A 13,748-nucleotide genomic window follows, 5' to 3' on the forward strand; every position below is an offset into this window, starting at 1 on the left:
ATTACTCTTTTTGTCCATTTGGATTACACTTTTTCCTCGCCAGTGGTTGGCATGTATGGACTGAGCATTATAGTTGGAGAGCATCAAAGTGTGCCAAACAATCTGATTCACTTTCAGGTTTCTGAAAGCTGCATTTACATTCAATTTGGCTAATTTAATCCTCACCAGAATGTGGCCCTAAGGGCTAATTTAATCGTCACCATAATGTGGCCCTAAGGGCTAATTTAATCATCACCAGAATTTGGCCCTAATGGCTTATTTAATCATCACCATAATGTGGCCCTAGGGCTAATTTAATCGTCACCAGAATTTGGTCCTAATGGCTTATTTAATCATCACCATAATGTGGCCCTAGGGCTAATTTAATCATCACCAGAATGTGGCCATAAGCATTTGCTGTCAGACCTTCATGTAGGATGGTGAAAATCTGTTTTTAATCAGATTGAGAATTGATTATTAGCAACATGGAATCAGTAAGATGCTGATGTTCATTTACTGCTTAAGTAATTTCATATTCCCCATTACCCCTTCATCTCCTGCTGTCCTTCTGCCATATATACACGCTTATAAGTCAAGTCCAACTGCATACTACACAGGCCAGACCTGCTGTGGCATAATGTATCAACTGATCTGGGTCTTTGCAGTTTGTTTGAAGCAATAACTAGAGTAGACAACATGGACCCTGATCTGTTGGTACATTATGCAATGCCAGATCAGGGTCTGTGTTGTTTTCAGTTGGACTTGACTTATAATTGAGTATATGCAGTAATGCAAGTTCCATACATTTTATTTGGTCTTTGTTTTCATAAGCTGCAGAGCTAATTATGATAGTACTGGTATAATAATAAAGTGCACATGCCCTGAATTTATAATTTTCAGACTGTAATCTTGAAATGAAGAATATCACAAATTAATGTCTTTGGAGTGCCAGGCAGTATTGCCAAGCCTGCCATGACTGTGGAAGGTAAATCACTGAGCAGCATTAAAACAAACTTACTGACATCGGGTCCACCATACACAGATGTCATGTAAAAATAAGTACAAAATAAGTTCAATGTACACTGAAAGAATTCATCTACACTCTGATTTTATTCATTTTAAACAGGTATGAGAATTTTTTGTATTGATCTGAACTCTGCATTTTGCATTCATGATTGTATATTATACTGACCAACAGTTCACAGAAGTATTTGAAGGACAAAGGGGTAATTAAATTTACAGCTATTTTTTGGACTGCATATATATATTAGGGATGCCAAAAAATCATTTTATGGAACAAAAAAGCACTATTTAAATATAAATGTTTGTTGTCATTTAGAGCATATTTTGAGTGTATTCTGAGACCAATGTTCAGAAATAGGAATTCTGGGTTGGTGTGGAGGTAATGTTTTTTTTACTTTTGATAATTAATTTATAGATTTAAAATCAATGCTGCACCTTTGAAATATATTATGATAACTGATTTATCATTCTGCCTAATAGTGTGCATCTTGATTTGCTATTCGTACAGTAAATCAATGTGTGTTTTGAAATTTGATATACATTCATCCTGCTGTCTAGTTGTTCTTAAATGAAAATGATGTCCCTGGAATATTCATCAAGGTGATCATCTTGAAACTCCTCATAATACCATTCAATTGGAAGACTTTTGTTTCTTGCAATGAATGTGGCAAAAGGTGAGGCATTACATTCCCAACATCAATCTGCCTGGTTTGCTTCACCAGTTTTGCTAAAATAAATATCAAAGGTTTGTAGATCTTGTTTGAAATCAGTGGATTATGATTAGAATTTGTTCACAAATGCATAAGTGGGAAAGGAACATTCAGAGAGTCATAAGACCAAGGAGATCAAAAATATAGATAACAGTTTGAAACTCAAAATTTTGGATGGGTGGTCAGTGTATACAGTTTTGGGATTTATCATTACTTTATACTGTTGTCATGAATGAATAGTTATCAGACATAGGAAAGACATTCTGTGTGTCTAGGGCTTGGCATTGGAGTTTGAATTAGACATAGTAAAGACGTTCAGTTAGTCTGGGGGTTGGCATTAGAGTTTGAATTAGACATAGGAAAGACATTCTGTGTGTCTAGGGGTTGGTATTAGAGTTTGAATTAGATATAGGAAAGACATTCAGTTAGTCTGGGGGTTGGCATTAGAGTTTAAATTAGATATAGGAAAGACATTCACTTTGTCTAGGGTTTAGCATTGGAGTTTGAATTAGATATAGAAAGACATTCTGTGTGTCTAGGGTTTGCATTGGAGTTTGAATTAGACATAGGAAAGACATTCAGTTTGTCTAGGGTTTGGCATTAGAGTTTGAATTAGATATAGGAAAGACATTCTGTGTGTCTATGGTTTGGCATTGAAGTTTGAATTAGACATAGGAAAGACATTCAGTTAGTCTGGGGGTTGGCATTAGAGTTTGAATTAGATATAGGAAAGACATTCAGTTAGTCTGGGGGTTGGCATTATAGTTTGAATCAGACATAGGAAAGACATTCAGTTAGTCTGGGGGTTGGCATTAGAGTTTGAATCAGACATAGGAAAGACATTCTCTGTGTCTGGGGGTTATCATTAGAGTTTGAATTAGATATAGGAGAGACATTCAGTTTGTCTGGGGGTTGGCATTTGAGTTTGAATTAGACATAGGAAAGACATTCTGGATGTCTGCGGGTTGGCATTAGAGTTTGAATTAGACATAGGAAAGACGTTCTGTCTGTCTGGGAGTTGAATTATTTTATTTCAGGTTCTGTTACTGTGCATAGAGTAACATGATCCACTTAAGATGGCAGAATTCCTCTCCTGAAGCAATCGTGCAATGTCTCACATGCAACTCACATTATGGTTGGTCAGCAGTTAACTGCAGTCACTGATAAGCAGTTAGTGATTGACAGTTTTCACTTGGTTATTGGTTTCCTTTTAGTATTGGTAGTTTTATTATTGTGGTTAATTTACTCCCAAATGTATAGGAGTTTATTAAGAAGTTGAAGTATAAGACCCTTTTTACAATCGCCAGTTGGAGTATCCCCTGCTTTATCCTCTGTGGCAGGAGCATATTGTCAATGAAAACTGAGAGCAGTGTGACACAAAGAACACATAGAAACATTGCGTGATGCTGTTGTATATGTTAGAAGATTCAACTTGAAATGATCATCCATTTTGTTCATTGTTGGGTTGTAATTTTAAATCCGTTTAGTTTTAATAGTTCGTTCTTGTCTTTAGTACAGGCGGTATACACCCTTTGCCTCACCTTTTATCTGTGAGATTATGTATAACATGTGTTACCTTTGATTATTGGTGATTATGAAACCTATCTGTTGGGGACAGAGCATGTTGGCCTTACCTCTGTACTTTGTCAGCCTTCGTTCTTATTTTTACCCAATAGCTTGAACTGGACTGGGTCGATTTAATCCAGCTTTATATGCTGATGAATGAATGTGATATTAGGGTTGAGTTGCTGTTGTTTTTCTCCAACACTGACCATCTTTATTTAACAAATTATTGAGTTTTGATATATTATTGAGTTTTGATATATTATTGAGTTTTGATATATTATTGAGTTTTGATATATTATTGAGTTATTTCCGTTTATGTCACATTTCTCCAGATTGACTGAGCTCACATAGGCAGAGATTTAGTTTTATTTTCTCTATATCATGAATCATAAATAATTTTTATGAATCATATACTTCCGTTAAAAAGAAAAAGAAATTGAATAGTTTATAGCAATGGCTTAAGGAAATTTTACTTGAAAGATTCATACAAAGAAGTCATCCAAGAGTGTTGGCATAGAAAGCTCAGTTTGTTGAGCATTTGGAAAGAATTAGATTGGTCTGGGGTTTAAGTCCTAGTCTGATTGTACATTTTCTTTTGTGACATGTTTCTTAACCATGGAACCATATTTATACTTAAAGGATGAGGGAGTATGTTTTAGCATCCACATGTTGAATTACCAATGGTGCTAAAAAATTTCTGTGAAAAATTAAGGGAAAGTGTCACAGGAACTGGCTTGTTATGTCAACTTTTTGAAATACTCATTTGGGAGAGCATTGTAAGATGATTGCAGGTTGTAGATGCAGTTCAGCTGTTGTAGATGCAGTTCAGCTGTTGTAGATGCAGTTCAGCTGCATATCCTTTTCCTCTTTTTAATCTCTGTAATGCACTTTTTGTTTCATTTTAAGGTGCAACAAATCCAAAGTTCTGTCTGGAACACATTCAAGATATAAGCATGGATGGTGCTTATGTATGTGCAGTTTATCTTCTTGACAATCCCAGAATTCAGCAGCTTAGTATGGTCGCTGACCTCAAAATCAAAGTGCCAGATGTTCGTGATAACATAGAGTACAATCGTAAGTGTCATTCTTTGCCTACATACAGATTTCATTCTTATGCTGTACATTCAGTGATGTATTAAGAGCACTGTTGTTTGGATAATGATGGTTTAGAGAAACTCAGATAAATGTTTTACATAGAAACAACAAATTTATGCAATTTTGAATCAAACAAGACACGTAAATTTTTTGTTGCAAATGGCTGTCTTATAATCATTAATTTGACATAACTTTAAAATATGATTTTATTACATCAGGCATACTATAATTGTTAATTTCTCTAAATCAGAGTCAGGATTTATTCTGTTTGATGCATCAGTATTTTGATAAGTGAAATTTAGTTTTTGAAAAATATATAAAATATAAAAAGAAAATGTGGTCATTCAGTGTAAATATATTCTTTGTTTTATTGTAGTCATGGTTATGCTGTGTATTGTAATGTGTTACACTAAGAACTGACAATAAGCTAAGAACTGTGACAATTAGCTAGAACACATAGATAAACATTAATCAGTCAGAACACACAGATGGTCATTAACCAGTCGGAACACACAGATGGACATTAAACAGTCAGAACACACAGATGGACATTAAACAGTCAGAACACACAGATGGACATTAAACAGTCAGAACACACAGATGGCCATTAAACAGTCAGAACACACAGATGGTGATTAACCAGTCAGAACACACAGATGGACATTAAACAATCAGAACACAGAGATAAACATTAATCAGTCAGAACACACAGATCGACATTAAACAGTCAGAACACACAGATGGTGATTAACCAGTCAGAACACACAGATGGACATTAAACAGTCAGAACACACAGATGGTAATTAACCAGTCAGAACACACAGATGGACATTAAAAAGTCAGAACACACAGATGGCGATTAACCAGTCAGAACACACAGATGGACATTAAACAGTCAGAACACACAGATGGCCATTAACCAATCAGAACACACAGATGGCCATTAACCAGTCAGAACACACAGATGGACATTAATCAGTCAGAACACACAGATGGACATTAACCAGTCAGAACACACAGATGGACTTTAACCAGTCAGAACACACAGATGGACATTAATCAGTCAGAACACACAGATGGACATTAATCAGTCAGAACACACAGATGGACATCAACCAGTCAGAACACACAGATGGACTTTAACCAGTCAGAACACACAGATGGACATTAACCAGTCAGAACACACAGATGGACTTTAATCAGAAACACACAGACGGACTTTAATCAGTCAGAACACACGGATGGACATTAACCAATCAGAACACACAGATGGACATTAACCAATCAGAACACACAGATGGACATTAACCAATCAGAACACACAGATGGACATTAACCAGTCAGAACACACGGATTGACTTCAGTCAGTCAGAACACAGGGATGGACATTACAGTCAGAAAACACAGATGGACATTAATCAATCAGTGCATGCATATGCACATTAGCCAATCACATTAGCCAATCATAATACAGTTGTTTCTGTCTGTAAAGACCATCATTGCACTGCTCGTACATTACAGGTAAAATCACGGATCCCATCTGATTGGTTGAATTGTTTTATTATTGATATTGTTTTCACTAAATTTCAGTTATTGGCTAATGGATTTTACATAATTAAATGCCCTGTTTTTGTGTTATGCACACTGTTATGACAGAATTATGTTGGAATATATCTTGTTATCATGTGATGTACTTCTTAAGCTTGCATGAACTGCGATACACAGAAGGAGCAAAGCATGTTCACAAAGGTAAGGAATGATGTAATCTACCATTAGTTTTGGTGTGGGCTAGGGAAATCCCACCCAAAGGATCATAATTTGTGGACATGAACAAAGGCTTTTCCAAGTTATTTTCCACACATTAATACTCAATGGATGGAATTTACCTATACCACATCACTGTACATAATTGATTGTTTCCCTCACATTTTCAGATGGAAAAGGTTGGTTAGAAACAAATGGAGCCCATTAAGCTCAAGAAAAGTCCTTATTGGACAAAATAACAGTTTGAAAAGCCTGCATTGGTCTGCATAAACATGGAGACAGTTTAAAAGCATAAATATTTCTTAAACTGTGAGATTAAACCAATAGAAAAACAGTTGAGAGCCTTGTTTTCATTGATTCAGTGATGTAATAAAAGCAACACAGCAAAAATGCACCAATCAGATTGTGGATGATGGTCAAGAAACCCTGCATTAGTGTTTCATATTGAAAAATTGCTCTCTGCATGAGGGAATGAAAATGAATAATAAACTAGCAGGAATCATTCCAGTACAGACTTGATGGAAACCATTGCAAATGTCCAATATATTTTAGACACATGCTACAAGGCAGAGAGTGAAATTATAATGTTCTGATTTCCATCCATCCATCCATCTGTTAACCAATTTCATTTCTGAACAATAACTCAAGTTGGAATATTAAAGAAAGTGATCAAGTTTAGGGGTCAAAGGTCAAGGCCACAGGGACAACAAAATTTAAAATGGTTTCCATGCAAATAACATTAGTTCTGCATCACATATCTCAACCAAACTTTGTGGATATCTTTAACTTGGGTAAGGACAAAGTCTCTTGATTTTAAAGGTCAATATCATTGTGACTGAAAGAAGAAATATAGTTTCCACATAATAACATTTGATCTACATCATAGACCTTTTTAGCTTGCACATGGTATAAGGAAGAAGCCTATTGAATATGCACTTAAATGTTAAAGGTCACTGACTCAAAGAAGAAAAATGGTTTCTGCACAAGATTTCAAATGTTGACCATATACCATCACCATGGTCCTGTAGCTAGGATTTACTGGAGTAGAATACACTTTGTAGCCATTTCCAAGCTTAATAAATAATTACTGATGGTAGGAATGATAAACTCTGTTTAACTGGATCTTTGTTCTAATTACTGGCTCATTCACATTTTGAAAACAACACATTGAGTGAATTCTCAGATACTTTGATCCTATAGCTGACATTACAGGCTGACTTGAATATGGCTTTCCTGCTAATTGAGAACAGAGTCTTATTCCAGAATGTTATTCACCCTAGATGCTTTCAGGGACTGTCCTTAGAGAGACAGATGGATAGATAGATCTGGTGAACATGTATTGCAGTATATTCACAAACGTTTTGATGTACATGTAGTTTGTTTTAGATTTAATGTCATTTCTCAGCACAAGATAGGATGTACATGGCAGTCATTATAACTGGTGGAGGAAAAACCCGGGAAAACCCTGGGGAGAACCACTGACCCACAGGAAGTGATTGGTAAACTTTCTCACAGACCCACAATGGCAGAGCACTAGTCACGAACCTACTAACAGAAGTGAGATGACAATGATCGATAAAGGCACCCTATGGATGTAGTAAAAGTGTTAGTTGGATGAGTTATTGTCACATTAATCCAATAATATGTTATTACACTTTTTTTTAATTATTTTCAGCATCAGATAAAGTTGCTCTGTTAATTGGAAACTCGGACTACAAAAGTGAACAGCCCCTCAATGCCCCTAAATCAGATGTTCAAGTGTTTGCATCAACTTTTCGTTCCTTGGATTTCAAGGTTGTATCACTACTGAATTTGACAAAGCCAGAAATTGAAGCAGCAGTCAATGAATTCTGTAATTTAATTGGAAAGAACATCTATGCTGTGTTCTATTTTTGTGGTCATGGATTTGATGAGGATGGACGGTCCTACTTGGTACCCACTGATGCACCAGCAGGTTATGTGACTGACGATTGCGTCTGTGTCAACTCAGTATTGAATAAAATTGAAAGTCGAGATCCAGCGTTAATATTTATGATTCTAGACATTTGCCGCAAGCAGTAAGTATTGGCAGTGATATTTTTCATTGACTAATTTAAGAAAGTGTAAAGAGAATGAGATTCTAATTGGGTGTATGTGCCTGCATGCGTACAAATGGGCTTGGAAGATTCTAAAATAGTCTTCTTGCCAGTATTCAGATTTTCACTAAATAATGCAAGAAACATAGCCCTCCCTTGTTATATTGTACTTGCGAATATCACACTTTACTGGTAAGGACCCAATGACTAAAAAATTTAACCAATGTATGACAGTTGGGGCTGAAAAAAAACAACATGAATCTTAGTGTTTTATCTTTTTTTTCCTTTGTAAAACAATATTATTTCATAATTTTCTACATTTCCTGTAATAACTTAATTTGATTGATAACACATTTCACACTATATTATGTTGGGTACATAGCAATGTTCTTACTGTAACATAGTTCCATACATAACACGTTATGATAAGGAAGGACTGTACTTATTTCTCTTAATGTTTTATATAAAATTTTGAGCAAGTTTCTGAAAATTTTACTTGGCAAGCAAATTTTCAGCTTGATGTTGCTGCAGAGTAATCAGTTTTTTTTCTTCCTGAATACATTTGTCTTTTTTTCCATGTTATTTAGTCTATTGCCATTAATCTAGCACAATTGCATTCATTTAAACATGCAGATAACTTATTTATTTAACATTTATTATTTATCATTTTAAGATAAATCTGTATGTTTGATGTTATCATGAAACATACAGGTTTATATTGATATTTAAGAAGTGCTTTCCATTCTTGGTGCAGTATTTAAATAGGTAGGTTGAAGTCAATTGCAAAAGACTAATTTATTATGGAAGTGAGGCACATTGAATGGAAACTTTCTCATAATGTCCTGCAGTTAATTAGTAAAAATAATTTACTAATTAATTATCAGTCAAATGATGATTGTGTTGAGAAAGTGGAGTTGGTAGTTTTCATTACAGTCTCGTACTGCAATGAAACCACTTTTCTTTGCATCAGATCTTTTGTTTGTATTGTCCTGGAATTGGGATAAGTGACTTTTTGTTACATAGTTCCTAGTGAATCAGGTTTGCTGTATATGTATTCGCAGTAAAATGGGTGTTGTTAGTGTCATGTTAGCCGCCAGTAGATGATATACTTATTTGACTCATAGATGGGGGATGTTGCTGATGGCAGTAAATTCCTATCCAAAAAATTAAATAAGAATTACCTCAGAATTTACACCAGTCATTCATACCTTTCAGTTTATTTGATACTGTATACTTCTAATTTTCATGCTAAGGTTTAATATGAAATTAGCATAATTTAAGCCAGTCATTCATACCTTTCAGTTTATGTGATACTGTATACTTGTAATTTTCATGCTAAGGTTTAATATGAAATTAGCAGAATTTAAGCCAGTCATTCATACCTTTCAGTTTATTTGATACTGTATACTTCTAATTTTCATGCTAAGGTTTAATATGAAATTAGCAAAATTTTGATTGCTTGTGAACTTGTATAAATTGCTCAATCACCGAAGTTAGGTGTACTAACCTAAATGGAAATTAATATGAATGTTTGAGCAACCACTATGCTTCGACAATGGGGTATGAATTTGAATGGGTTTAATTTTGTACTAACACTTTCGCATGAAATGGAATTCAGATGAGATAAATAAAATTGTAATAAGTAATTCATTTTCTCCCACAATGATTTTCTGGAAGGAAATTTTGGTATTTTCATTTAGCAGATCATTTCATTCATTAATTTAGTCCTAATTTTTAGATTTATCAATTGAAATCACAGTGCTCAATGATAAGTAATAATTTCTTTTGGAGAACCAAACTTTGATAAAAATATTGATATTGTATCAAATCAGAGAAAAATGTGCATATTTTTGATTGAACTAATGCTGAGAATTTCTATCAATGTTTGCATTAAGCTTCCTTGCACTCTTTAATTGAATATTACATGTCAAGGTTTATTCCAAATGGTTTGCATTATGTTCTAATCTCTAATAATGTTTCTGCGTGGGTTCGAGTCCAAGGCTAGGCTAGCATGGGCACGTGGGAAAGACTGCCAGTAGCTTCTCGTGGTTTGGTGGTTCTTCCCTGGGTTTTCCAGGGTTCTTCCTCCACCAGTTATACTGGCCGCCATGTATAGCCTATCTTGTGCTGAAAAATGGCGTTAAACCCTAGAACAACAACAACAGTCTAATAATGTTTCAGTATATATTTGTCAATGTAAGTTTAACGTTCCACATAACAAGCTTCCAGTCAAATAGTGTAGGGTTTTGAGCTGTGAAAACTAACATTTTCTTGTGTTACTCTGTGACGTGTGATCACTGGACCTTCAGTCTGTGGAGATGCAATATATTAATGTGGCCTTTTGTACATTGATAAACTTATGAATTTTATGAGAATGTTTTGGTCTGATCTGTAAATGTATTTAAAAAATTTTGGTTCGCAAGAGTTTTTCCAGTGTCATAAAGCTGAAAATTTAATTTATTGGTTTTTCAAGGAAATATAGTTTTTATGGTCCTAACATATACTGATTAAAAAAGACCGCATGACTATGGATATCATTTTGGTGGGCTGCATCTTGGTTATGTGGAAACTCTAAACCTTCCAAATCTCTGTTGGACTGGGCAAGATGTAATTCAAGTCCAACTGCAAACTGTACAGACTCAGATCTGCCATCACATAATGCACTGGTAGATCTGGGTCTGTGCAGTTTGTTAGTAGTAATCAGCAAAACAAACTACATACCTAGACCCTGATCTGCTTATGCATTATGCAATGGTAGATCAGGGTCTATATTATTTGCAATGGTTTCAACTTACAAGTGAGTATATATGGTATAGTGATGAGCAGAATTATAATATGTTGACACATGGGTTTTTGGCATAAGGCATTGATGTAATTTTGGAAGTAGTAATGTAAAAGGTATAGGTCTGGTCAAGAGTCCAGAGCCTATAGGATCAAAGACAGTGAATATAAGTTGAGAAGAAATGATCTCATAAGAAGTAGGTCTGATTGTGGTTCTGGAGCCTAGCTGAGATCATGGGTGATTAGCAGGAATAAATGATTTCATAAGTTGTAGGTCTGGTTATGGTTCTGGAGCCTAGTTGAGATTATGGGTGATTAGCAAGAAGATTTTTTGTTGTTATAGGTTTTAACGCCATTTTTCAGCACTTGATAGGCTATACATGGCGACCAGTATTAATGGTGGAGGAAGAACTTGGGAAAACCCCGGAAAGAACCACCGACCCATGAGAAGCTACTGGCAAGCTTTCTCACATACCCAGATTGGCTGAATCCGAGACTCGAAACCACGCAGATAGAGGTGAGATGGCAGTGATACGTAACGGAGAGCGCTTTAGAACACTCGGCCACTCAGGGCCCCTTTAGCAAGAAGAAATGATTTCATAATTAGTAGGTCTGGTTAAGGTTCTGGAGCCTAGTTGAGATCATCGGTGATTATCAAGAAGAAATGATTTCATAAGTAGCAGGTCTGGTTAAGGTACTGGAGCCACGTTTAGATCCTGGGTGATTAGCAAGAAGAAATGATTTAATAATTAGTAGGTCTGGTTATGGTTCTGGAGCCTAGTTGAGATCATGGGTAATTAGCAGGAAGAAATGATTTCATAATTGGTAGGTCTGGTTATGGTTCTGGAGCCTAGTTGAAATCATGGGTGATTAGCAAGAAGAAATTATTTCATAATTAGTAGGTCTGGTTCTGGTTCTGGAGCCTAGTTGAGATCTGGGTGATTTGCAAGAAGAAATGGTTTCATAAGTAGTAGGTCTGGTTAAGGTACTGGAGCCCAGTTCAGATCCGGGTGATTAGCAAGAAGAAATGATTTAATAATTAGTAGGTCTGGTTATGGTTCTGGAGCCTAGTTGAGATCATGGGTAATTAGCAGGAAGAAATGATTTCATAAGTAGTAGGTCTGGTTAAGATTATGGAGCCTAGTTGAGATCATGGGTAATTAGCAGGAAGAAATGATTTCATAAGTAGTAGGTCTGGTTCTGGAGCCTTGTTGAGATCATGGGTGATTAGCAAGAATAAATGATTTCATAAGTAGTATGTCTGGTTAAGGTTCTGGAGCCTAGTTGAGATCCTGGGCGATTAGCAAGAAGAAATGATTTCATAAGTAGTAGGTCTGGTTATGGTTGTGGAGCCTAGTTCAGATCCTGGATGTTTAGCAAGAAGAAATGGTTTCATATGTAGTAGGTCTGGTTAAGGTTTTGGAGCCTAGTTGAGATCATGGGTAATTAGCAGAATTAGCAGGAAGAAATGATTTCATAAATAGTAGGTCTGGTTAAGATTATGGAGCTTAGTTGAGATCATGGGTAATTAGCAAGAAGAAATTATTTCATAATTAGTAGGTCTGGTTAAGGTTCTGGAGCCTAGTTGAGATTATGGGTGATTATCAAGAAGAAATGATTTCATAATTGTTAGGTCTGGTTATAGTTCTGGAGCCTAGTTGAGATCTTGGGTGATTAGCAAGAAGAAATTATTTCATAATTAGTAGGTCTGGTTAAGGTTCTGGAGCCTAGTTGAGATTGTGGGTGATTATCAAGAAGAAATGATTTCATAAGTAGTAGGTCTGGTTAAAGTACTGGAGCCCAGTTCAGATCCCGGGTGATTATCAAGAAGAAATGATTTAATAATTAGTAGGTCTGGTTCTGGTTCTGGAGCCAAGTTGAAATCATGGGTAATTAGCAGGAAGAAATGATTTCATAAGTAGTAGGTCTGGTTAAGAATTTGGAGCCTAGTTGAGATCATGGGTAATTAGCAGGAAGAAATGATTTCATAAGTAGTAGGTCTGGTTAAGATTATGGAGCCTAGTTGAGATCATGGGTAATTAGCAGGAAGAAATGATTTCATAAGTAGTAGGTCAGGTTAAGGTTTTGGAGCCTAGTTGAGATCATGGGTAATTAAGCAAGAAGAAATGATTTCGTAAGTAGTAGGTCTGGTTCTGGAGCCTTGTTGAGATCATGGGTGATTAGCAAGAATAAATGATTTCATAATTAGTAGGTCTGGTTAAGGTTCTGGAGCCTAGTTGAGATCGGGGGTGATTAGCAAGAAGAAATGATTTCATTAGTAGTAGGTCTGGTTATGGTTCTGGAGCCTAGTTAAGATCCTGGGCGATTAGCAAGTAGAAATGGTTTCATAAGTAGTAGGTCTGGTTCTGGTTCTGGAGCTTAGTTGAGATTATGGGTAATTAGGAAGAAGAAATGATTTCATAATTAGTTGGTCTGGTTCTGGTTCTGGAGCCTAGTTGAGATCATGGGTGATTAGCATGAACTTAGTGTAATCCTTCAAATATGTCTGATAGATCGAGGCCTAAGGATCAAGGGCCAGAGTTTTAGGTAAAAATTGCAACACTGTAGAAATGTCCAATCAGTAGATAAGATTCTCTAGGTAGCTAATGTCTGTTGTGCATTTAGTGTTCCCATGGTCTAGGATAATGCCCGGTGCTGGAGGATAGTATACACAGACAAAGGGTGGAAGTCTAGGATAATGCCCGGTGCTGGAGGATAGTATACACAGACAAAGGGTGGAGGATAGTATACACAG

At 35.9% G+C, this 13,748-nt stretch overlaps 1 protein-coding gene across 2 annotated transcripts in view; it reads left to right on the forward strand.

The window, feature by feature from the left end:
• The window catches only part of LOC149802001 (mucosa-associated lymphoid tissue lymphoma translocation protein 1-like), a 67,942-nt gene that overhangs the window by 29,575 nt on the left and 24,619 nt on the right, over nt 1-13,748 (forward strand). For both annotated transcript variants that reach the window (XM_089956396.1, XM_089956395.1), the window contains exons 11-12: nt 4,185-4,352; nt 7,813-8,194. In XM_089956396.1, the coding sequence (XP_089812522.1) occupies nt 4,185-4,352; nt 7,813-8,194 (550 nt within the window). The remainder of the gene's footprint in view (nt 1-4,184; nt 4,353-7,812; nt 8,195-13,748) is intronic.

This window comes from Sinohyriopsis cumingii, chromosome 4 (assembly GCF_028554795.1).
Source record: "Sinohyriopsis cumingii isolate HCF-2022 chromosome 4, ASM2855479v2, whole genome shotgun sequence".
In the NCBI taxonomy this organism is placed as follows: Eukaryota; Metazoa; Mollusca; class Bivalvia; order Unionida; family Unionidae; genus Sinohyriopsis; species Sinohyriopsis cumingii.